General features: G+C 44.8%; 1 protein-coding gene across 1 annotated transcript in view; it reads left to right on the forward strand.

Annotated features, from left to right (window-relative positions):
* The window catches only part of TENM1 (teneurin transmembrane protein 1), a 256550-nt gene that overhangs the window by 163866 nt on the left and 69974 nt on the right, over positions 1 to 22710 (forward strand). The window contains exons 12-14 of the mRNA XM_066202385.1: positions 7588 to 7773; positions 11390 to 11536; positions 20700 to 20916. Of these exons, the coding sequence (XP_066058482.1) occupies positions 7588 to 7773; positions 11390 to 11536; positions 20700 to 20916 (550 nt within the window). The remainder of the gene's footprint in view (positions 1 to 7587; positions 7774 to 11389; positions 11537 to 20699; positions 20917 to 22710) is intronic.

Genomic DNA, 22710 nt, shown 5'->3' on the forward strand with positions numbered 1-22710 from the left:
CCATTTCTCCTGCACAAGAGGCTTTTCAGCCCAAGGAGCGTGAATTGCGTTTTCCGCTCTGTGAGGGAGCACAGAGGCTTTGCTTTCATCTCGCTGTTAGGGCTCGTGGCAGATTGTTCTGGGCTGCTTTCATTCCGGTCTCCTGATCTAACAGAACGTCCAACAAGGCAGACGTTGCACAGCACTTCCTTTCGTGGTTCTTGGGGTGCTGCAGAGGCTTTCGGAGCTTGTGACTCAGGGTACAGTTCTCCAGTGGTGGCTGACATCTCACTGCTTTGCTGCAGGAACAACTTGAAATGAAACAGCGAAGACAAATTACAAAACAGGACCAAATTTGACAAGGAAAGTCCACATCGACTTGGGCAACAGCGTTTTAAAAAATGTCCTGGTCGGATTTCTGTGTGCTTCTCCTTGCCCTTGTGTCAGTCTAATCGTCCTTGCTGTTGTGTTACACTTCTGCTCATTTATTTGAAACGTTGCCCGTGCTGGTCCGAGCTGCCAGCTGTATCATCTGTGAGGAAGAGACAAGTTCTGCAGCTGAGGTCTCTTGTGTGCAGGCCCGGCACGGTTGTATTCTCCTTCACACCAGTGCTATGGCTGGGTAAACAGAGATGTTCCCAGTGCCAAATGAGGATTCCTCTCAGCGGTATCAATTTTCAGTGCTTTGGCTGCCTGAAATGAAATATCTGTTAGCATGTTTACCATTGCCAGTCCAGCTTCTTCGGGCTGTATTGATTAAATTTTTGTACTGTAAAAATACCATTTTGAACCGCAGCGAAATCGATATAGAGTGAGGGGGTTTTATATATATAAATTGGATTTGGATCAGGAAGAAAATCTTCATCAGATGAAAAATAAAGCTGGGGGAAAAAAGTGTGATAAAAGATCTCAGAAAGGGAAAAAGTTGCTCTGTCATTTCCCCAGCCTCTGTTGTATTTGCCCTCTAGACCTTTCTGTCTGTCCACTGATTACTTTTCTACACAAATAAATTTTCAAGCAAATTGAGGCTTCCAGTTTCAAAAAGATTCTTGTAAAGAGATGTAGCATTGTCAGAAACTACCTTACAGGGCTTCTTATGTGCAGCTGCACTCCTATATCTTGTGATACACAGTGGTGCTAATGGCAACCTTCCTTCTGGAGGCATTATATTAATAATATATAATTAGGTACTGGAGTACCTAATGCATTAAGAATAAGTTCAGTGGGATGATGGTAGGATTATTTCCAGAAAGCAATTAAAACCAGCCCTGCATGGATAGTGAAACATTCTGAGTTTCAGAACAAACAGTGAGGATATGGCATTTTGGTTCCAGTGGGTTTATTTTATTTTGTATGTTGTGGCCTGTGGTAAGAAGATAAGAAAGGGAGTTAGGTAACTGCAAGGCAAGACACCAGAAAGGTTTTCTACATAGAACTTACAGTAGGAAGGTTTAAAATGAGGCAATGTTTGGGCGATGAAGACGTTTCGGGGAAGTTTTGCCTTTGGTAGATGCAGCTGATAGTTGTGTCTGAATTATCCCAAATAATAGTCAGGGCTGGGTGAAGTTTTGATCCCCCGTTTATTTTCTGAGGTTACAGCCTATTCAGGAGTTCTTTTCTGCAGCTCTGGTCTCTCTGAGGAAGCCCCAACCTCCTCAAGTGCCTCTTTGCCTGCTGGTAGAACAGCTCCTGAGATAACACAGAGCAAAGCATGGAGGGCCAGTCCTGCACTCAGATCTCAGCTGGGCTGGGATTTTTCTAAGTGCTGGTGACCACACAAAAGCTTCTTTGCTGGACTCACTAATTCATTTCATAACAAAAGCCAGAGATCTACTGAAGAGGAGACAGAAACAGGTCATCAGTCATGTAATCATGCGGGAAAGGGGGTGCTTAATCTGAATTAAGGTGTTAGAAGATATCAAGAAGGCACATGAACAAAAATGGTGTTTGAGGGGACTTAGGCATGTCCGTGTTTGTGTAATTCATGGAAATTCAGAGTTGGAATATGTTATGAGCCTCTCTAACATCACTCAGAAATGAGGGCAGATACAATTTGAAGTTGAACTTGTTTTCTCCTTAAGATTTTTTCAAAATCATTTTTCTTTGGCTCACCATAGCTTTGTATGCATGCTCCAGTCTTGCTTCGTGACAGTGTCAGAAAGGATAAATATCAGTAGCTGAATAAATTTAAGCGTTCTAGTCTGATGACAGACTGGGAAAGAAAAGTATTTCAGACAAACGTTCCAGTTCAGGTGAGATGAATCTCACTCTTTCAGTCTTTTGTTGGGATGGGCCACCGTGTCCCACTTTGGGCAAGAACAGGATCTTTGGAAATGACTGTGAAAATGATTTTGGAGAGACATATGATAATAAATGCAATGTAATTTGCAGAAGGAGTTGCTTTGAATTTATTCACCCAACTATAGCGCATTGTTGTGGTGTTGTGAGGTGACCTTTAGTATATTTCAGTGCCAGATATTGGCATGCCATGCATGAAGAGAAGGTCCAGGAGTGTTGCAGCAAGAGAAGTTTAGATGGAGAGAATATTTGTCTGTGGAGATGGTCTGATATGGGTATGAATTGCCTGTCACAGCGCAGTCCTGTTCTCTGTTGCTGGGAGCTTTTCAGGGATGCCAGGCCAGATCTAATTTGAAACAATAATAGATGATCCTGGGAAGTCCTTTGCAGCTCTGTTCTTTATAAATTTATGTTTAAACAGATCAGTCATTTGGTGGTGATCTACCACGTCGGTTTATTTCTGATTGTAGTACATTTCACAGGAGGTTCTGTGGCAGGTTCCCCTCCCGTGTTCCTCGGGGGTGTGGAGGACAGGGAACAGAGGGACAGCGCACCATTGCTGCCTCTCCACACAGGAACCTGGGTTCAGTTTTCCAAGGGGAACACGTTCACAAAGCCTGGCAGCTGACAGAGGAGGAGTTCAGCATTAGTGTTTTGGAGACATTTACAAACCCCTTTGGTTTCCAGCCCAGCTTGAGGGGCACTGGGCACTGGTGGGACCCCTGGGGTATTGCTGTGTTGCCCCGAAAAAAGCTGTCCCTTGCTTGGCCATGGATCACAGGGTGGTTTGGGTGGGAAAGGATCTTAAAGATCATCCTGAAGGCATCTCCTGCAACACCAGGAGGCTCCAAGCCCCATCCAAAATGGGCTTGGACTCTTCCAAGGTTTATTGGCGTGGCTGTGGTTGAGTAAGAATGTAAAAACTTACACACCTGACTACCACACTGTGACCCTGCTGGAAAACCCAAGATCAGTTAACATCCGGGTTGCCAAAGAAGTTTATGGAAATTGGGAAGATCAGTTAACATCCGGGTTGCCAAAGAAGTTTATGGAAATTGGGAAGATCAGTTAACATCCAGATTGCCAAAGAAGTTTATGGAAATTGGGAAGATCAGTTAACATCTGGGTTGCCAAAGAAGTTTATGGAAATTGGGAAGATCAGTTAACATCCAGATTGCCAAAGAAGTTTATGGAAATCGGGAAAAATGAGACAAGCTGTACCATAAAAATAACATCTCTTCTAGTACAGATACGTACAGCTTGATGCCTGCATGAAACCTCTGCAGTGCGCTCCTGGGTGAACAACTTTGAGGGGAACAAATTTCCATTAGGTTTTACAAGGGGGGGGGAATAAAAAAGCTCGAGTGCTTTTGAAACTCCTAAAACTTTACATTTTTGAACTTTTTTGTGGTGTAAAAAAATTATATTCATAAAGTCAGTTGCTGGAAGTGAAAGCTAGAACAGGGTTGTCTCCAGGACACAGCAGGAAGGTAATTTAAAAAGCTCAGGAACATTGTTGAAATTATCATGGAAACTTATTAAATGCAATGTATATTTAAATTGAGGAAACTTCTTTATTAGGTCTAGATAGGTGATTTTGCTGCCTCTGGCAGTTAAGGTTATTGGGTGAAAGTCAGGGTAGATTAATTTCTAATCTTTATGGAAAAACCACTTATTAAAAAATGGATAGCGAAATTATTAATATAATGCTGAAAGTTTAGACTCTCTGTAGAACAAGACTCACCACTGAACAAAAGTATAATGAGTGTTTCCTGGTATTTGGCCACTTTTGTTTACATATAGTTTTGTATTCTTAGCATGATTTTCCAGGAGTTATTTCTGACACGTGTTGAATTAACATTAAAATCTTCCCTTATCATTACAAATTATAAAATATTTAGCTTTAATTTCCCTTTTCATAACACATAAGTAGGAACTTATTATAAAACACATTTGAAAGAACTCATTGTTGACTTAGGTAATTAAAATGAAGAGTGTGGAGTGCATTTTTAATGCTTTTTAGATTAGCTCAGGAATGATCAGCTATTTGTCTCCTTCTCAAGAATATGTACAAATAATGGTTCGCAGCTCACATTTGCCTTTTTCCAAGAAATTAATGAGCATTCAGAATTGAGGACGTGTCAGGAAAATTCTAGACTGAGCTGAACATCTTTGAAGTCTCTTCTTCATTAATTGCTGCGAGTGTAAGGATTCAGCATTTGAGATTTGATGCAAACTGTGTTTGATGAAAGTCTGGAGGAAGCTGCAGGGGTTGGCTGAGGCCAGCCCCCAGCACTCTGCTCACAGCGACTCTGCACGGCTGGGCTTTGTTCAAAAACAAAATTCACTTTTCGCAAAACAAACTGACACAGGGCCACGGATTGCTGTGGATTTGGGTGACTGGGTTTCCTGGGAGCCCTGAAAATTCCCGTGTGCTGAGGAGCTGCCTCAGGTGTGCCCAGAGCTCAGGCAGGCGGCTGCGGGTCCCGGTGAGCTGCGGCACACGGGAGTGGCAGGGCAGAGGTGGCTTTGTGTAAACCTACAAGCCTGAAATCCAGCATGCTGAGGGAACTTCAGGAATTGTGAGCGCGGACGTGGTGAGAATGAATGGCAGTAATGGCACAGCACAAGGAAAGGCTGGTGATGTGACCTCCCTGAGTCACCCAATCCAGACTGGCCCTCTTTGTCACCCTGCAGAAGTCATCCCTCTGCTCTTGTCCTTCGCAGTCAGGTGATGGCACAGCTTGTGGCTCCTCAGCAGGACAGTCTCTGTCCAGGCTGGGGTTTGCATCTCCTCCCTCGTGCTGCCTGTGGTGCTGCTTTGATCTCTCCTTGGGCTGACGTAGCTCAGCTAGCTGTCAGGTATTAACCCAGGAAAATAAACTGAATTATTGGCTGCCAGTTCCATGACCTGAATCATCTCAGCAGTTTCACGTGTAAGCGCCAGGCAGGGACCACAGAGCCCGGAGATGGATGGAGAGCAGAAGGAGGAGGAGAGGAAAAGCTGTTCCAGTCAGAGAAGGCATTTTTGGCTGTCTCAGCTGCTGCACTGACCCACAGCCCAAAGGCCCTCCCCACTGCTGGCTCTGCTGCGTTTTGTGGTGCCCCTGTGTCCTGTAGGACCAGCTGCTTTGGAAGGAGGAAGATGCTCCAGCGAACTGAACAGTTGCATCGTGTCTGCCTTGCTGTCCAGCCTCACTTCTGCGTGGATTTTTGCCAGCTCACCTTTACCCGAAGCTGTTCGCCCAGTCAAAGTTCCTGCAGGATTTCCCATTGCAGTTGGGCCCTGAGCACTCACTGGGGGAGCTCGTTTTGTCCAGTCTGGCAGAAACCCTCCCTACAAACACAAATGCTCATGTGGCCCCTGCTACACGGAGGTTCCTGGGCTTGTTTATCTGCAGGAGGAGTTTAGAAGTAGTTTTGCATTTAAAAACAGGACAACCTGAACTGATAATCCTTTTTTTTTTGATCTTAGTTGTTTGAATTAGCTGTGGATTAAAGCTGCATGTTCTACCACAGCATTAATAGGATGACGTTAGGCTTGATTTCCCTTGCTTTGCATGAGAAGTCTGCGGAGAATCTTGGATTTGCTTGGCAGAAGAATAGATTAGCACGGTAAACAGCATTGCTGAAGCCTTGTGAAATCACCAGGAGTGTAAGACTCAAGGTTGCCTCAGTGACAAGGACGTGTGAATTGGCTGAACTGCAGGTCAGCTGGGGAAGGTACAATGCCCCAGACTCAGCACAGTTTTTCTTTGCAATATAACAGAGCAGTCTCTTTCCTTGTTTTACATATTGTTTTTCAGGAGTATCATAGAATTGCACCATCAGATAATTATTTTAATCTTGTACTCCAGTATAACACAACTCCCTGTCTGAGCAGCAAATTCAGTTATTTTTTATATAGCTGGTTTTGACTTCCTAAGGACAGCCCTTTGCTTTTTCTGAATTTTGTGTGATGTTCTTTACCGTGCCTTCTGCTTCTGACTTTGAGTGGGACAAGTTTGTCACTCAGCCATCCTTTTGATTGTGCACTGTGCTGTCACCCTGGCTATTAGCACAAAGAAGGGCTGAGCTCTCACTCAAGACAGAGCCCAGCACGTCTTTGATGTCACTCTGCTGTTCCATTTCTGTGCTGCTTTTTACTTTGTGTTAAAATGATTGGAAGATAAGATTTCAATTTAAACTTTAAAAACTTTTCTTGGTCTGTAAGTGACAGCATTTGTCACTACAAATGCTTTTAAGGGTGTTTATATACAATGGTTCCAAGATCTAAATGATCATTGTTTAAAATCTGTCAAGGGAAAAATCCTGCCACAACTAAATATGTAGCACTGACATTTGAAATCCGAGCAGACATGAGTGTTTGGCTTATACTTTGGTGCTATCAGCTGCTTTCCAAGAGGAAGAAGGATGAGACATTTCCGTAGCAGGTAAATTGCAGGGTAACAAGCAAATTCTGTGTCTTTACACTAATTATTCTAAATAAATTCAAACTGTATGGAAGCTTCCTCTGATGAAACCATTCTTTTCATTCGGTATACGTGGAAGTAGAACTGCAATTAGCATATGGTGATGTGCTGAAACAATTCAGGACTTTGCTGCCACTGTTCTGCAGTGCCCAGGTAGAGAAATCCTTCTGAGGGCAGTGAAGGAGGAATTACCTGAAAGAGCTTTCCTGGTTTCTTAGCAGTTGGCTCATGCAGGTCGGGAAGGAAAAACAAAGTCTGAATCCTCGAAAGCCATTTAGAACCAGGGGGATGTGAATGTCTGTACATGTAATATTGCATGCTGCTGTCAGGGTGAGGGGCTTGCCTCGGCTCCTGCTGCCGTTCTGGTGCCTCTGTGTGCTGAAAGGAAAGGCCATCCTGTCATCACTACGAACATTTGAATATCCAAAAGATTGGTTTCCTTATATGTACTTTATGTGCCGCTCTGTCCTTTAATTCAGCTCACAGCATTCGAGTTTATGGGAGATTTTAGAACTGAGGCTCAGGAAGAATTAGCGGAAAGATGCCTAATGCCATTGTCTGGGTTTGTCTTCATGTCGTGGTTTGTCTGGTTCAGATCTGTCACGGTGCCCTCTGCAAAACCATCATTTGCAGTCCCCAGGCCAAACAGACAAATGGCCTGGGAGGTAACTGCTAAAGAAGGAGGCAGCCAGACTGCAGAAGGTCTGTGCTGGGTGATAAAATCCCGCGTTTGATCCGGCTGATGAGCGATACCGGCGCAGAAGTGCATTAGTGTCTGTGCAGCGTGTTGGCAGTGTGCAGTGCCGTCCCACACGGCGTGTCGGTGTTTTCTCTGCAGAGCTGTGCACCCTGGACTGCGGCAGCCACGGGGTGTGCTCCAGGGGCATCTGCCAGTGCGAGGAGGGCTGGGTGGGCCCCACCTGCGAGGAGAGGACCTGCCACTCCCACTGCGCCGAGCACGGCCACTGCAAGGACGGCAGGTGTGAGTGCAGCCCCGGCTGGGAGGGGGACCACTGCACCATCGGTAAGGCTTCTGCACCTCCAGGAATTGTACACCACAGATCCTAACCCTGTCCAACACTGATCACCATCATTCCCATTGAAATCTGATTGGGGAAAGCAGACACTCAGAGTGCAGACAGGTGTGAGTGCAGCCCCGGCTGGGAGGGGGACCGCTGCACCATCGGTAAGGCTTCTGCACCTCCAGGAATTGTACACCACAGATCCTAACCCTGTCCAACACTGATCACCATCATTCCCATTGAAATCTGATTGGGGAAAGCAGACACTCAGAGTGCAGACAGGTGTGAGTGCAGCCCCGGCTGGGAGGGGGACCGCTGCACCATCGGTAAGGCTTCTGCACCTCCAGGAATTGTATATATCAAATCCTAACCCTGCCCTACACACAGTGCCACCATTCTGATTCAAATCTGACTGGGGAAAACACAGACTCAGAAGGCAGACAGGTGTGGAAAAGGCACCTCTGTTTGTCCCACAGAACGGCAACTTGGCACAGCTTTTTCTGTGTAGGGGAAAAAACAGATTAATTAATAAAAAAAAAAAAACCACCACGGAAAGGAAAGATAGCTCAGTCCTAACGTGTCTTTGGGATGTGTCCATATGTGAATTGTGTACGTGGGAAGGAGAAAAATGTTTAAAAAATAGAAGGCGTGAGGAGACAGAGTTATTATTTTCCTTACGTCTTTCTCCCATTAAATCTCTTCCCTTTCTGTCTGAGGATTTACATATTTTACTTGCTGCTAATGGTGTTTTTCCTAGAGCTGATTTCTAACAATATGCCTAATAAGGTAAAGCTTTCAGATCTCTTTAGAAGTCATTAGTCTATTATAAAAATGTAATGGTTATATTTTTAATGAAATTAGACAGGTTTTTTGCAAAGTCTACAAGTGTTTCTCCCTAAAATGTCCCAAAATGAGATTATTATCTAATTTTCAGAGATGAACAGCATAAGGTCTCGTCTTTGTTCTTGAAAAAAAATCTAGAATGTGTTAACTTTATCTTGGGCATTTTAAGATAATTCATTCCCTGGCTCTAGAATTCTCTGCATCAGATTTGCTAAACCAAGAATTAAGTTTGTGATGGAGGAACAGCCTAATTTTCTGCAGATCGTTTAGAGCAGATCCAGGGAAGGACCAGAATGTTTAAAAAGATAAAAAAGAGCTGCTGTTCACGTTGGAGGCAGTGCCAGGTGTGGCCCCAGCACACTTGTCATCAAATGGAGAACGATCACAAACACAAAGTTCTGGTCACAGCAGCAGGAGCAGAGCTGCCTGCGGGAGGAGGGAGACATTTGAAATCTAACCCCCAGGCGGCAAGCCATAAATGTGTTTTCATTTGGTGCAGAAGTTTGATCCATCTCAGTTTTGTTCTTTTCTTTTTTAAGCTCACTACTTAGATGCTGTTCAAGGTAAGTTTTTCATATCAGCATTCCAAACAAAAGAAAAATAATGAAAATATTAAAAAAATATTGGGAAAGGAGTGTTTTCTGTTACTCATTTTGTTTGGGCTTCTGTACTGCCAGGCTCTCAGAAGAGATGACACGTTTGTTTATGGAGATATATATAGACAGATATGCACACGCAGAGACAGAGATTTCCAGCAGAAAATGCAGTTTTTAATAAGTAAGGTGCTCAACTCATTTGCAAAGCTGTAGCAATGTAAGCATGTTTTACAGGGCCAGCTGATGTGCTGTGTTAGGCAAATCCATTTTTTGCTCTTGTTTACCATCCAAAGCAATGCCAGAGCTGAGGACTTGCTAAAAAGCTTGTGTTGATACTGTCTCCCATGAAAAGTAAAAAAACCTTGTTTTGTCATTTATGCTTGAAGCGAGTTTCTTTTGGTAGAGAAGTGCTCTTGTTTTCTAAAGCTGTCTGTGCCAGATGTGATCCAGTTCTCTTCAAACCATTTGATACAAGGGCTGAGTTGGATGTGGCTTTGTGTGTGGTGCTGTTCCTTTGATTGCTGTGCCTTGCTGCAGGTCCTGCTCATCCACGTCAGTGCAAGAACCTTCCCCAGGGTGACAGTCCCTGTGCCTGCCCCAGGACAGAGCAGGGATGCACAGCCCCTCCCAAAAATGCTGCTCCCTGAAAAACCAAACTAACCAGCAGTGCAGAAAGATCTCAGTGCTTATTTTCTGTTTCCTGTTTTATTTCTTGGGAATTAGATAATAATGAAAGCATGTAAGCATTCATTTTATTGCATTTATAGACCTAGAGGCCAACCATACACAGTAGCAAAATATAATAATGTGCAAGAAATTAATTAACTCAGCAGGACAGTGATTGGAAGTGGAGAAACATCCACATTACCCAAAAGAGCTCCCACATCCTGCCCTTTCCCCCAGCTCCCTGCAAGAGGCTTTTATAGTGCATTTGGTGGTTGCCAAGTTCGTGTTGTTTTGGAGGAGCATCTCGCAGAGCTCAGTGTGAGAAAACGGTGCCACCCATCTCCAGTTTTCCTGAGCAGGAGTCCCAGGCTCTGATCCCTGTGTTTGCAGATGCGTTCGATAAACGGTGCTGGGGTGAGGAGGAGGGAGATCCTGTGTCCCAGGTGAAGTTACCAGAAATGTGCTGCCTGTGGGGCTGTGAACCACAGCCTGACAGAGCAGACAACGCCCATGCGGAGCCTCTTGGGGCTGTCAGGCTCTGATTCTTCTTTCCTCCTCAAAAAACCCCTCTCTGATAACACCTAGTGCTGGTGATCAGTGGCAGGTGCACGGGGCCTTTCAGATGTCCGTGCTGGCAAAACAAAGTGATGCCACCCTTAGTGCCAAGCTTCATCCACTGTCCCTTGGCTCCATGTGTGACATGGTGAGGATGTGACAAATGTCTGAGCTGGCACTGCACTGTGCAGGCAGATGGGCGTGAGTGTGCACATTCCTCTCACTCTCACAGGCAAGAAACCGAGGTGCGAATGTCCAAACTCCTCTTGAGTCAGAGACTGCAGGCACATCGTTGAGAGGATGCTGCAGCCCTTGGTCCAGTTTTGATCTAGAACCAGCACCACCAAAGGCAGCTGCTGGTGCTGTCGGAATCAGCTGTAAGGGAACAAAGTGAACAGGCAGGCAATGCTCCCTCGGCTCCCGTCTGTGGAAAGAGGGTGTTGGAGCATAAATCAAATTGGCTTTTTCTCAGTCGGAGGAGTATTTATGAGCAGAATAAAAAGGTCACTTCCACTCCCTGCAATGGGCAGGATTGTCCCCACAGATGCCAGTTTGTCATTTAGACAATATTTTCCATGTGTGTCTTTGATATAAATCTTGATTATGTGTGTGATGTTGTTAGTGAACCACAGTTTATTTTTCAATAGAGGAAGAGATGGACATGACTTTAGAACTTCATGGCATGATTTTACTCACTTTTTTTTCCTGTGCACCAAATATTTAACACTAAAAAAAAAAAATCTTTATTCTTCACTGAGAAACTGCTTTTGGGCAAGCAAAGGGAAGGACCAAGCTGGGGATTTTTCCATATTCGGCCAGAAATGTAAGTGGCTTCCAAGCTGTGATCATTTGAAGGCAGCAAGTGCTAGAAGTAGGAATGTTAGTGAATAATTGCGACTGCAAAATAAGAGGAAATATCCCTTCATGAAGGCGGTTTTTTTCCCACTTTCTATTTTAGATGGTTGCCCAGGCCTCTGCTATGGAAATGGGAGGTGCACTCTGGATCAGAACGGGTGGCACTGTGTTTGTCAGGTGGGCTGGAGTGGCCCGGGATGTAACGTTGTCATGGAGATGGTGTGTGCAGATAACCTGGACAATGATGGAGGTAGGATACATAATTCATGCGTCTGTTTACCTGTCACATCCTTGCCTGCCATTTAAATCCGTAGCTGTGGTGTGTGCTTTCCGTTTAATCGCCCCGTGTCAATGTTTGTTTGCTCGAGGCAGTTGTCCCACTGCCTTCACCTGAAGCAGCGCAGGGAGGGAGCACCAGTTGTGCTGGGTGCTGCTGAAGGCACAAAGTGTCTGTGGCCATATCTACCAGCCCATGCTTTTTTCTCGTCAAAAGCTGAACAAAAGTGTAACGAGTGATTGCCTGTATCTCCTTTCCACTTTTCCTCATGATTCTGTCAGTCTTTCAGAAAAAACAGCCAAGAGAGACCCAAATGAAAAAAAACCCCTCTGTGCCTGTCCAAATGCATCCAGTTACTCTTCTATTATTATTAATTTAATACATTTGCAAGCACAAAGTGCACATTTACAGTTGCTTTTAGCATTAGTCTGTCTCTTAATATTTCTACTGAGACACAGCACAGTCCTTGCAATTTTCTGGACCTGCTTTTGGAGGACTGTGGAGGAAACTGGTGTAGGAGGCGTGCACAAGAGGTTTGGGAAAGTCCCATGAACAGAGCCCTGTACTGAAAGAATGAATCATCTGCTCCTTTCTAGCAGTTGAACAAGGGCCTTTGGCACTAGGTGCTCCCCACCTCAGTCCTCTGGGATCTTGATTTCATTCTGGGGCTGCGGAAGTCTTGGGTTTGCTGGGGAAAACACAGTTCTTTCATCCACTGGTCTCTGCTTCCTTTCCAATGGTTTGTTCTAATACACAAGTTGGGGCATTTTTTTTAAGGAAAAAACATCCAGCTCTATTTCCAGCTTGCCAGTGGGAGACAAGCCACAATATCCCTGCCTGGTTGCTCTCAGAATTAATTATTTTTCCGGAGTGTTTTAGGAGTACTCGTTTACCGAAGAGTCAAGGACTGTAGCTTTTCTCTGCTTCACCATGTGCTTGTCCCTCCCTCAGAGCTGGGCAGGGACATTCAGGGTCTGGATTCAAGGGCAGGTTGGAGGAGGCTTTGAGGAGCCTGGTGTAGTGCAAGATGTCCCTGCCCATGCTGGGGCTTGGACCAAGGTGGTCTTTAAGGTCCCTTCCAACCCAGGCAGTTCTGTGATTTTATGATCAGCCCCAAACAACCCTTAGACTGTACCCTGAGATGTGTTAAAATTCTCTTACTGTGTCACACCTAGAGCCTGTAGGAGTGTCCTGGAGGAGATCTTGTACTCCACTCTAGGGGAAAACCTTGCTTGGTGATTGTCTCTTCTCTTCTAGGTCATTGATAAATTAAGCTTGATGTAGGTCCAAGAGCTGAGGTCACTGTGGGACCTCAATAGAAACATTCTGACTCAGTGATGAGTCCTCGTTTGCAGATATATTTTGAGACCTGATCTTGCATCCTGTGGGCTCTAAGACCCTGCTGTCCTTTGGCAAAGGCTTCCTCATTTCTGAACCCTGTTCAAAATCACCTTATTCCTCTCGTATCCTTCCTTTCCCGCCTTATTCCAAGAGGCCCAGGAGCCCTGTCAGTGCCCTCCTGCTCTGCGTGGGTCCCTGTCACACGAGGTCCCGCAGCTGCCACCCCTGCCCCCTGTGCTGTCCCACCTGTGGCTGTGTCCCCTGCTGTCCCAGCCCCTGGCTCACCCCCCTGAGCTCCTAAACCTGCCCAGAAACCCTGCTCAGCCTGGGATGGATGGAAAACATGTTCCGACCCACCCTGTGTACTGCCTCTGCATGAACTGCCCTGTGCTGGGGTCTGGGCTGCTTTATATTCTGCAGTAGCAGTGAGTTATTGCAAGAGTTGGCACTTTTAACTCTAAATCTCCTTGAATTTGTCAGTTTAAGGCAGACACTTCACATCATTTCAACGCAGGTTTTAAAAGCAATTTTCTTTTGCCTTTTTAATGGGAACATAACATGGACTAGGACAGCTCTGTTGACATTAAAATTAGAGAGAAGTGCAGAGAGAAATATTTAATTATTCTGACTACTACAGATGGGCTAAATGTAATTAAGTTTTCTTCACAATCAATTTCATATAAGAAAAGAAAATTATATCTACATATTACAACCACTTCCCTTTAGAGATATATATATATGAAGTTCATAGGACCTGATTTAGCATAAGTATAAATTTCTCAGTCCTATTGTGCTTCAAGTTCATGAGGAGGAGGTCACCACAAAAGAACAAAGCTGCAGTAAATATGAGCAACTATCATTTCAAACAAAATCTAATTTTAGGACTTAGACAACGGGATAATTCTGTGTAGTTTTAAGTTATTTTTTCATTTTTAATTTGTCACATGGTACTTTCAGGGATGGTAAAACTGAGATTTTTATCATTTAAAACTACATTCAGACACAGGGTAGATAAAAAAAACAGGTTTGTCCCAACTTTAAGGATTCAACAATGTCATTTAATTGGCATGGGGAGGTGTTAGTGTTGTTGTCTGCCCTGTATTAAGAGCACAAAAGCCCTGGGAGGGGGAAAGTTTTGAATCCATTATTTAAGGACTGATATAATTGTATAAAGAAAAGCCATAAGCACATTCACTGGCATCCTGGTCCTGCAGCTCCTGCAGCACCACGATCCCTTCAGTGCTGGGATGAAACACGTGTGGAGCTGTTCTCAGGGGCAGGGAAAGTGCAGTTTCCTTGGGAGCCCCATCAGGATTCCCTGCACTTTCCCCTGGCTGAGCCAGAGCTGCCGTTCCCATTGCAGCTGATGACTCTCTGTTAGCTTTCCCCTGCTCCCAGACTTCGGGCCACGTTTACCTGTTCAAATATCACTGCAAATAGCAGTGGAAAGGTCTCAGCGTTCCAACAGGTGCAGGATGGCATGGTTTGCTCCCAGGGAGTCCTCTGCAGTCTGTTAGCAGCGTGATGTCCATTAAAGAGTGCCAGGGAGTCAGGCAGGTCCTGTGCAGAGGGGCCTTTCCCTCACTGGCTTCCCTCAGTGTAATCCCACTCCTTGTTCTCCTTTCCCTGTCACACTGACAGGATTCCAGGGTATAAAATGGCCATCAGCTCATCTGAATAAACATTTCCTCTTGTCCTGACACTCGTTTAGACCCGTTCAGCTCCAGAGGATCTCCAGAAAGCTCTGCTGAGCTCTCTGCAGGCAAAGTGCCTGTGCCTTGGTGGGGTGTGGGGACACTCATGGGTCACACCCCACTCAGCCGTACCCAGGTTACAGTTCTCCTGGTTTTCGGACATACACTTACCCAGCTGCTGCACAAACAGGTCTTTGTCTCAAGCTGAAAGTGGCAGCCTGTCACTCCCATTAGTTTCTTTGATACAGATCTCTTTTAAATTCGCCTGCATCTCCTTTTATCGTTTTCCTTTCATGAATCAATCTTGCCCGTTTGTTTTTAAGGAAAGTGCTGTTTACTACAAGCTTTGAATTCTTTTCCAAATATGCCTTCAGTCACTCCAGACAGTTATTGTCGCTTTCTCCAAGCTTTTCCAAGCACCAGGAAATATATGACTCAGCATAGCCTTGGGTTGGTAACCAGTGCTGCTTAAATATTGATGTATTTCTGACCCGTCCATTGGCGTTTTAATAACCCCTCCATCACAGAGATATTGAGTCCATATATAAGTAATATGCTGTTATTACCCAATATAAATAATACTGATGGGAATGGTTTTCATTGTTGCTGAGCAGCGAGGGCTCCCTGGGGATACTCGGGGCTTCTGAAAACCCTGATGTGGATTTGTATTGTCCTGAGTGTGGAAGGCCAAACAGTGCTGGGTGAAACACTCCCAGCCTTTCCACGACGGGTTTCCTCACAGAAACACCAGTGCTCCCAGTTCACAGCCTCCTGTCTGCTGCAGGCCATGTATTATGGATAAAATTTGGGAATTAATGCATACGAATGAGCATTAGAGACTCTTTGACAGTTGCTGCTGCTGCTGCTTAGTCTCCTCTGAAGTTGCTCTTTGATTCCTTTTGCTTGGATTCCTGGCAACACTAATTAGCCTGAGCTGAGCCTGTGGTGAATAAAGTCAGCACAGGCGATATTTAAGGAGACTCTTAAATCCCATTTTTTACTTTCTGTGGACATGTTCTGGGCATGGATGTCCCAGCTCCATCTGTGGCTTGCCCTCCCTGGGGTCAGTACGGACAGAGCAGGAGTGCACTGACACACACACTCACACCCCTCCGGTGGCTCTGCAGCACTGAAATGAAAATCATTGGATGTAGAATTATTCTGTAATTCTATATCCTGTCCTGAGCTGAACAGGAACCACCAGAATCATCAAAGTGTGACCCTGACCCTGCACAGGACAGCCCCAAAAGTTACACCCTGTACCTGAGAGTGCGACCCAAACCCTCCTTGGGCCCTGTCAGGTTTTGTACTGTGATAGCCCCGTATTTGTGCTCAGGAGCTGCAAGTACTACAGGGGTGGATGAGAAGAACAGAGATGCTGGGATTTGAAAAGTAGGTGACAGAGGTGCTCGTATCAGGCACAAAATATATGACTTGTCCAATGTTCTTGCCATTAACTTAGAGCTGACAAAATCCCTTTTCATCTCCAACTTTTTTTTTTTTTTAAATTTTATTTTCGTGAGAACTTAACACAAGTATTCTGCAGCACGTGGAAAGCTCAGGTACAGGACACAGGGAATGCACCCACTGTGCAGCATGCTCCCAGACACAGAAGGCAGAGGAGAGAGATCTGTATTTCTGGAAAGCAGCCAGTGCAGGGGCAGGTCCGTGGCCACAGGTCCAGCGCCGATTTTGCTGGCTGCTGAAGGTGATCACGCCTGTAGAAGAGAGATTGCTGCCCCGTGTGTACATCACAAAATGTGCTGTACCAAGCACAACACGAGCCTTCTATGGCCGCAGCAGAGCTGAGGAAGTAATTTCACAACACTTGTGACATCCCTTCCATCATATGGAATATATATATATAAATGTATAAGCAAGAAAATGTGTTTTGTTTGATGGAAGGCTTTGTGTGATTCCATTGACACACACTCCTGACCCGATAAATATTAATAGCATTCCTTATAGAAGGCTTCCTGAAAAAATCCATTCCCCAGCAAAGGAGTGGGGAAATCTTGTCCCAGTTCTGTGATCTATTGCAATGCAGATAGCAGTGCTGTGGCTGAGAGCACAGCAACTTGTTTTGGCATGCTCTGCCTTCTCTTTGAGGTTGTTTGAATTATTGAAGAGTGCTAGGAAGTGTTTTCTCTGCTGAAGTCGATCTTTGCGAATCCTGTTTTAGCAGCAATATTAAACATATTTCAATTTTCTAATTCCCTTTCAAAACAAAAATCCCAGCTCATCATTATCCTTGCATACAAAAGAAGGCACCTGGAGGATGGGAAGCCGTAATCTCAGACTCATCAAAATGTAAATCACTTTATTAGGTAATCTGTAGTGTACCGTGGATGTGCCTGACTGTCTTTCTTATAAAATAAATTTAAAAATGCGAATAACAAACCAAACCCATTTACACATCTGTGATACGTTTTAGTCTGAACCTAGGCTGTGATGCACTTCGGGGTAATTGACAGTAAAAACTTCAGTGTGCAGGATCCCCTGCTGCAGGAATTACAGTGTTTGCTGTTTGTAGTAGTTTGCTCATACTGCTGCCTGTTGTCTCCTGAGATTTTAAAGAAACCCTGCTGGTTTGCTAACGCAGGGAGCTTTTAATAGTTGGTTCCTGACAGGAAAATTTAACTAAAATTGTGACCACTTGTTGAGAACTGACTAAATGTATTCGTAGCATTTTCAATTGAATGAATATGACAATACAGTTTATAAACAAGATTTATTTGGCATTTTTTTTCTTTCCTGGGTTATTCTCCTGGATTAAAAATCTCGATTAAATAGGATTGGCTTGTTGAAAATGTTATCCTCACGTGCACTTACTAATATGATTTGCATTATCACAACTTGCCTCCATTTGTGGTTCTGTACCAGCTTGGCTTACCTGGTTCATTTTGATGGATATTGTGCTGAATTATAGGAGTTTTCTGTTGAGGTCTTAGATTTGGATTTTCTTCCTTTTTTTTTTTTCCTTTTAAATTGTTTCATTTAAAACCGATGTCTTGAATGAGCCTGAAGCGGAACAAAGATTTAATTTTGGCTGAAGAGTTCCCTGTTTGCCCCGAAACAGGTTTTTCAATTTTACTTCTTCACAAAATGAGAGAAATATTTCTCAGTTCTGTGCAAGTCGGTTTCTCCTCTAAATTTTGGTTGATTGTTTGGAGAAAAGCTGGAAGTTGAATTATTCAGACAATTGTAGTTAATTATCCTAAAATACACGTGGCATTCTGAGCCAAGTAGCTGATTTTAGGAGTCCACAGAGAAGCTGGTGCTCCTGCACCTCCTGCCTCATGCCCATGGAGCATCTTCTCTGAGCCTGACGTGTCTCTCCTCTTTCATTCTGCACGGCTGTGAGGGGAGATGGAAATAAATTCCCATCTGATCAATCAAAACATTTTTTAAGTAACACACCATGAGAGAGAAAAGAGGACCCATGATAGTCTGTGACCTAGAGCGCTGCTCCTTTGCATTAATTCTGATATTGTGGGCAGCAATTTCTCTCTCTGATGACTTTGCAGCCTTTGTTCCTGCTGAATCCAGCACATTTGTGGTGCTGTCAGGACTCACAGCAGTCTCAGAATGTTCAGATTTGCTCCTGGGACTTCACACCCTCCTGATGGGAACCCCCCCCCCCCCCCCTTGTACCCCCGGGAGGCTGAAGAGGAAAATGAAACCAGGTGCAAGTAATTCAGACCAAAATAACTCCATTAGCAGGACCTGCAAGAGTTTATAAGGCAGTCAGTAAGCTGCAAAGAAAAGAGGAAAATTGAGTCTGACTGGAAGATGGAAAATTGCTTTCCCTTTCCTTGGTTCCTTTTCGTGTAGAGCCTGAATGCACCGTGTAGGGCACCAGTATGGAAGCTCTTGACCCAAGCAGAGGAAAATGAGGACTCTATTAGAAAAAGCAAAATAGTTAAGTGTTATTTTTGCAGCTATTTTTTTCCTAAGCAGACCTTCATATTCTAATCCTGCTGTGACCTTTCACTTTTATTTCTTCCGTAAATGAGAGAATCAGGTCAGCTCAGGCCCCACATCGAATGGCTTGTTGACAAGGGGAAAATTAATCAGAATTGCTAGTGTGGAATAAATTACTCCAAAATAGCTTCCCCATGGATGCTGTTATTCTGCCATGAGTGCTCCTTTTTTCTGATTAGCACATAATCTGCTGGACCGATGGTTGTCCGGTTTCTCAGGTAGTGGTGAGCTTGTAGAAGTTGGTATTTTCCAGAAAATCCCCCGACTCCTGGAACAAGACTTGTCCCTGCCATAACCCTTCACTGGCAGAGCCCTCTGCCAGCATAAACCACAGCAAGAGATTGCAGTGTCTCCATGACATTTTCTTTTATTCTTTAATGTTCGTAGTCTTGGATGATCTGCTGAAAAGCATCTGTAGCTTGATGCTTTTCAGTTCACTTAGGAAGAATATGGAGAGCTTATTCCTTGGACAAAAAAGAGATGAAACAATTTAATTTTTTTCCTTGCAGTTCCAAGCATGTTCTTGAAGTTTCAACCCAAAACATCGGGTTTGGGTTTTTTTCCATCTGAAAACTTTTTCAGATGAAAAACTTTTTTTCAGATGAAAACTTTTTCAGATTTTTTTTTTTTCACACTGAAAACAACTCTGGTTCATGTTGTGAGCTCCTCCATCCCTTCCCGTGTGCTTCTGTTTGGACCGGAGGCCCCTGATGGTTGGAGTTACTGACTTCCCAGCAGATTTCAGTGGCTTCCTTGGCTCTCCTGAATAGAAAGTGACTGCAGCACTCAAAGGCAATAAACTCAACAGTGCCCTGTGAAGTTCTAATTCCACTGCTGGCAAATGCTTGCTGTCTCCAGGGTTTGGGGAGTGTGGGGAGGACTTGGAGCCCGCAGTGACCTGTGGCCATGGCAGCTCTGCTGGAGCCCAGGGTGCTGGGTGATTGTTGCCCTTGGCTCACTGTCACAACCTCGCCTGCTCCCTCTGATTTCCCAGCTGCAGAGGAGAGATCTGCTGAGATTTTTTTGCTTAGCCCAGCAATTATCTTTGCTCAAGGCCAGGCAAGGATTTTCAGATGCCAGGAAAGCCCATTTCATTTTATGTGTTTGTTCTGCAGAAGGGCTTTTGCTTTCTTTTCAAGGGGAATGTTTTGTGCTGCTGTTTGCTGAGCATTCACACAGAGCTCTGCCTGGGGATTGGTCTGGCACCCATTAAAGTCAATGACAAAACTCCAGGAGCTCCCTGCTGGCACAGTCTGCCCCGAGGAGCTGCACTTTGATAGACCTCGAAGTGTTGGTACAAACACAACGTGGAAAGTCAAAGCATGAAGTGAAAATATCTGACAGCGTGTTGATCCTCCAGCATTCCAATTTAAACACCGGGGAGATCCATGCAGTGATACGGTGACTCTGCATTTATTCAGACCAACCTTGCTAGAAACACAAAGAGGTGTCTCTGTTGAAGGATAAAACACCTTTACCTCGCTTTAAATGCAAGCTACACAGCTGCTAAGTCATAAAGTGGATGTTGAAGAAGATTGTTGGGTATTTTACTATCTCCTATTAAATCTGCTTCTGATTGAGTATGTAATTTAGGCAATTTGGACATCTAAGCTGCTGATAGAAGCAATTAAATGCCAATAGCCCAATTTTAAGTTTTATTTAGGTGCTTAATTTAGATGCACTTCAGTGCTTCAATTTTCATCATAAGCTTTGGATTTTTAAGTAAATTAATTTCACCCACAAATGTTGCTGCAAGTTTGTCCACGAAGAAATGTAGATTTACAAAAAAAAAAAATTTATTCTTTCTTCTATTTTTCCTACTTGAAAATGGACAGAGGAGTAATAGGTGACCCAGCTGGGGTGAGTGTGTGACTTACCTGGGGGGAGTGTGTTCTGTTTTCTGAGGGAGGATTTGGTGAGGTGATCCAGTGTTAATGGCCGAGACAGATGCCCCTCCTGGACTGAGCATGTGTGTCAATGCTGTATTGAATGTGACTGTGTCATAAGCAGCATGCCTCCACATTGATTCCGTCCCTCCTGTGCTCTCTGGTCGTAAATGTGGTGCTTTCTTCCCAGAACAGCTCCGTTTCCTGAAGTTCCCCTTCTTTCCATTTCAGATGGCCTGACAGACTGTGTAGACCCCGACTGCTGTCAGCAAAGCAACTGTTACTCCAGTCCTCTGTGCCAGGGCTCACCGGATCCCCTGGACCTCATTCAGCACAGCCAGCCCCCCTTCTCTCAGCATCCCCCCAGGCTCTTCTATGACCGGATCAGGTTCCTCATTGGGAAGGAAAGCACTCATGTAATCCCAGGAGATGTCTCCTTTGAGAGCAGGTGAGTCTTCTCTCCAATGAAGGACTTCTCTGGGCGTTGAGAACTGCAATTAAATTATTTAACCAGGAGAAAATGGGGGTACCTGGAGAGCTGAGAGGGCTCTTCAGCAGTGCTCATAAAATGCTTAAGAGGATGAAAAACTTTAAAGTCCCGAGAGCTGAGGGCCTTGGTTATCAGGCTGTTGTTGTTGCCACCTGTCTGATTGGTGGAAGTGTCCCAGCAGCAAACTCTGCTGCTGTTAACAGGGCTGACTGTTGTGGGAGGTGAGTGGTCTCATTCCTGTAAAATCAGCAGGGCAGGTTCAGCCCTCCACCCTGTTCACACATCGTGGCAGGATGCAGAGGGATCCACATCTGCTGTCCTCAGTCACCTTTCGGCCCAGTGCACTTGGATTGGTATTTACAGTGGAATGAATTCAGTGTGTGTCACGTACGTGTAATCTAGACACATAATTGAAAAACCTCCTTGGTTTTGCTACACCTTGGTAAAGCAGCGTGGAGTTCTCTGTTTTGTGCTGCAGGTTATCATGCAAAGAGCAGAATGATCCCTGAGTGTTTGTGAGGTTGGCTTTGCCCTTTAACAGGAAGGAGCTGTGCAGTAGGAAAAGGGCACTTACTCTCAGAAAACCTGGTAACACGTATTTTCTTGCACATTTGAAATAGAGAGGCACATAAGTTTTTATGCTGCAGTTCACTTGGGAAGCTATAACTTACATGCTGACAAAGAGATCCACAAATCATCCCCATCACCTGACTATTACCCTGTCAGCTTGGCCTATGCATTAGATAAACCATGTTCCAGTAATAAGCACATAAGAATTTTTTATTTTCACAGTACACAGCACTTAGATTACAACCTCAGCACAATCCTGCACACAAATTCAGTGCACTTTTTTTTTCCTCCAGCATGAATTTTTGATGAAGTAAGTTTGTAAACAGTCATTATTGATCTGAAATACCTAAACGTTTAATCACTATTAATAATGTAACAGGACGTTATAAATATGTAGAACAGTTGGCCATGAGGATGAGCTGCACGGGAAGCCACTGCTGGGTCTCTTGTGAACGAGGCCACTGTACTTGGGGCAGGTTCCCTGGCTGGCCCTGTGTGCCCTTTAAACCAAAGGCCGCCGCTGGAAAACGTTCCTGCTCCGAATGCCTGGCAGTGAGGGGTTTGCAGGGAGGAGGGCAGTGAGTGCTCAAGGTGCCTGCACAGGGCTCTGTGACACTGCAAATGTTAGCAGCCAGATTGCACATAATCCCATCAGCGTGCTTTCATAGATAGAAGGAATTGATCTTTTAAAGCTATCATCGATGGGATTTAACTTGGATTCAAAAGCTTTTTCCGAGTATTTCGTTCCTTTGCCCTGATGCCTGCCATGCCTTTGAAGGCTGAAGAGCGTGGGAGCAGCAGCCCATGCTCACCGGGGCTCCTCACTTCCACTGAGGAGTAGCAGGGCTTTCCTGGCGCTGCTGTGCCACTGACACCCCACACAGCACCGCCTCCCACTGCAGACAAATTCACAGTTAGTTTGGAGAGAGGATCCCTGGGATTCGGCTGAGGGTGGCTGCATCTCTGGGGTCAGGGCAGTGCCTGGGGACTCGTGCTGGGCTGTCCCCTGGGGTTTGTCAGCAGCAGTCTGCACTGTGCTGGGCACCCCAAAGGCTTCCTCTGCCCACACTTTGCTTCATCCTCGAGTCTTCCAGGCTGTTCATCCAGAAGTCAAATATTATTAAAAACTGCCAGAATTTTACTCAAGGATGAGAGATAAGCAGGGTCTCTGAGAGAGGCTAC

The sequence above is a fragment of the Chamaea fasciata genome, unplaced genomic scaffold (genome assembly GCF_029207755.1).
Source record: "Chamaea fasciata isolate MVZ Bird 193981 ecotype frontalis unplaced genomic scaffold, bChaFas1.0.hap1 SCAF_22, whole genome shotgun sequence".
Taxonomy (NCBI): Eukaryota; Metazoa; Chordata; class Aves; order Passeriformes; family Sylviidae; genus Chamaea; species Chamaea fasciata.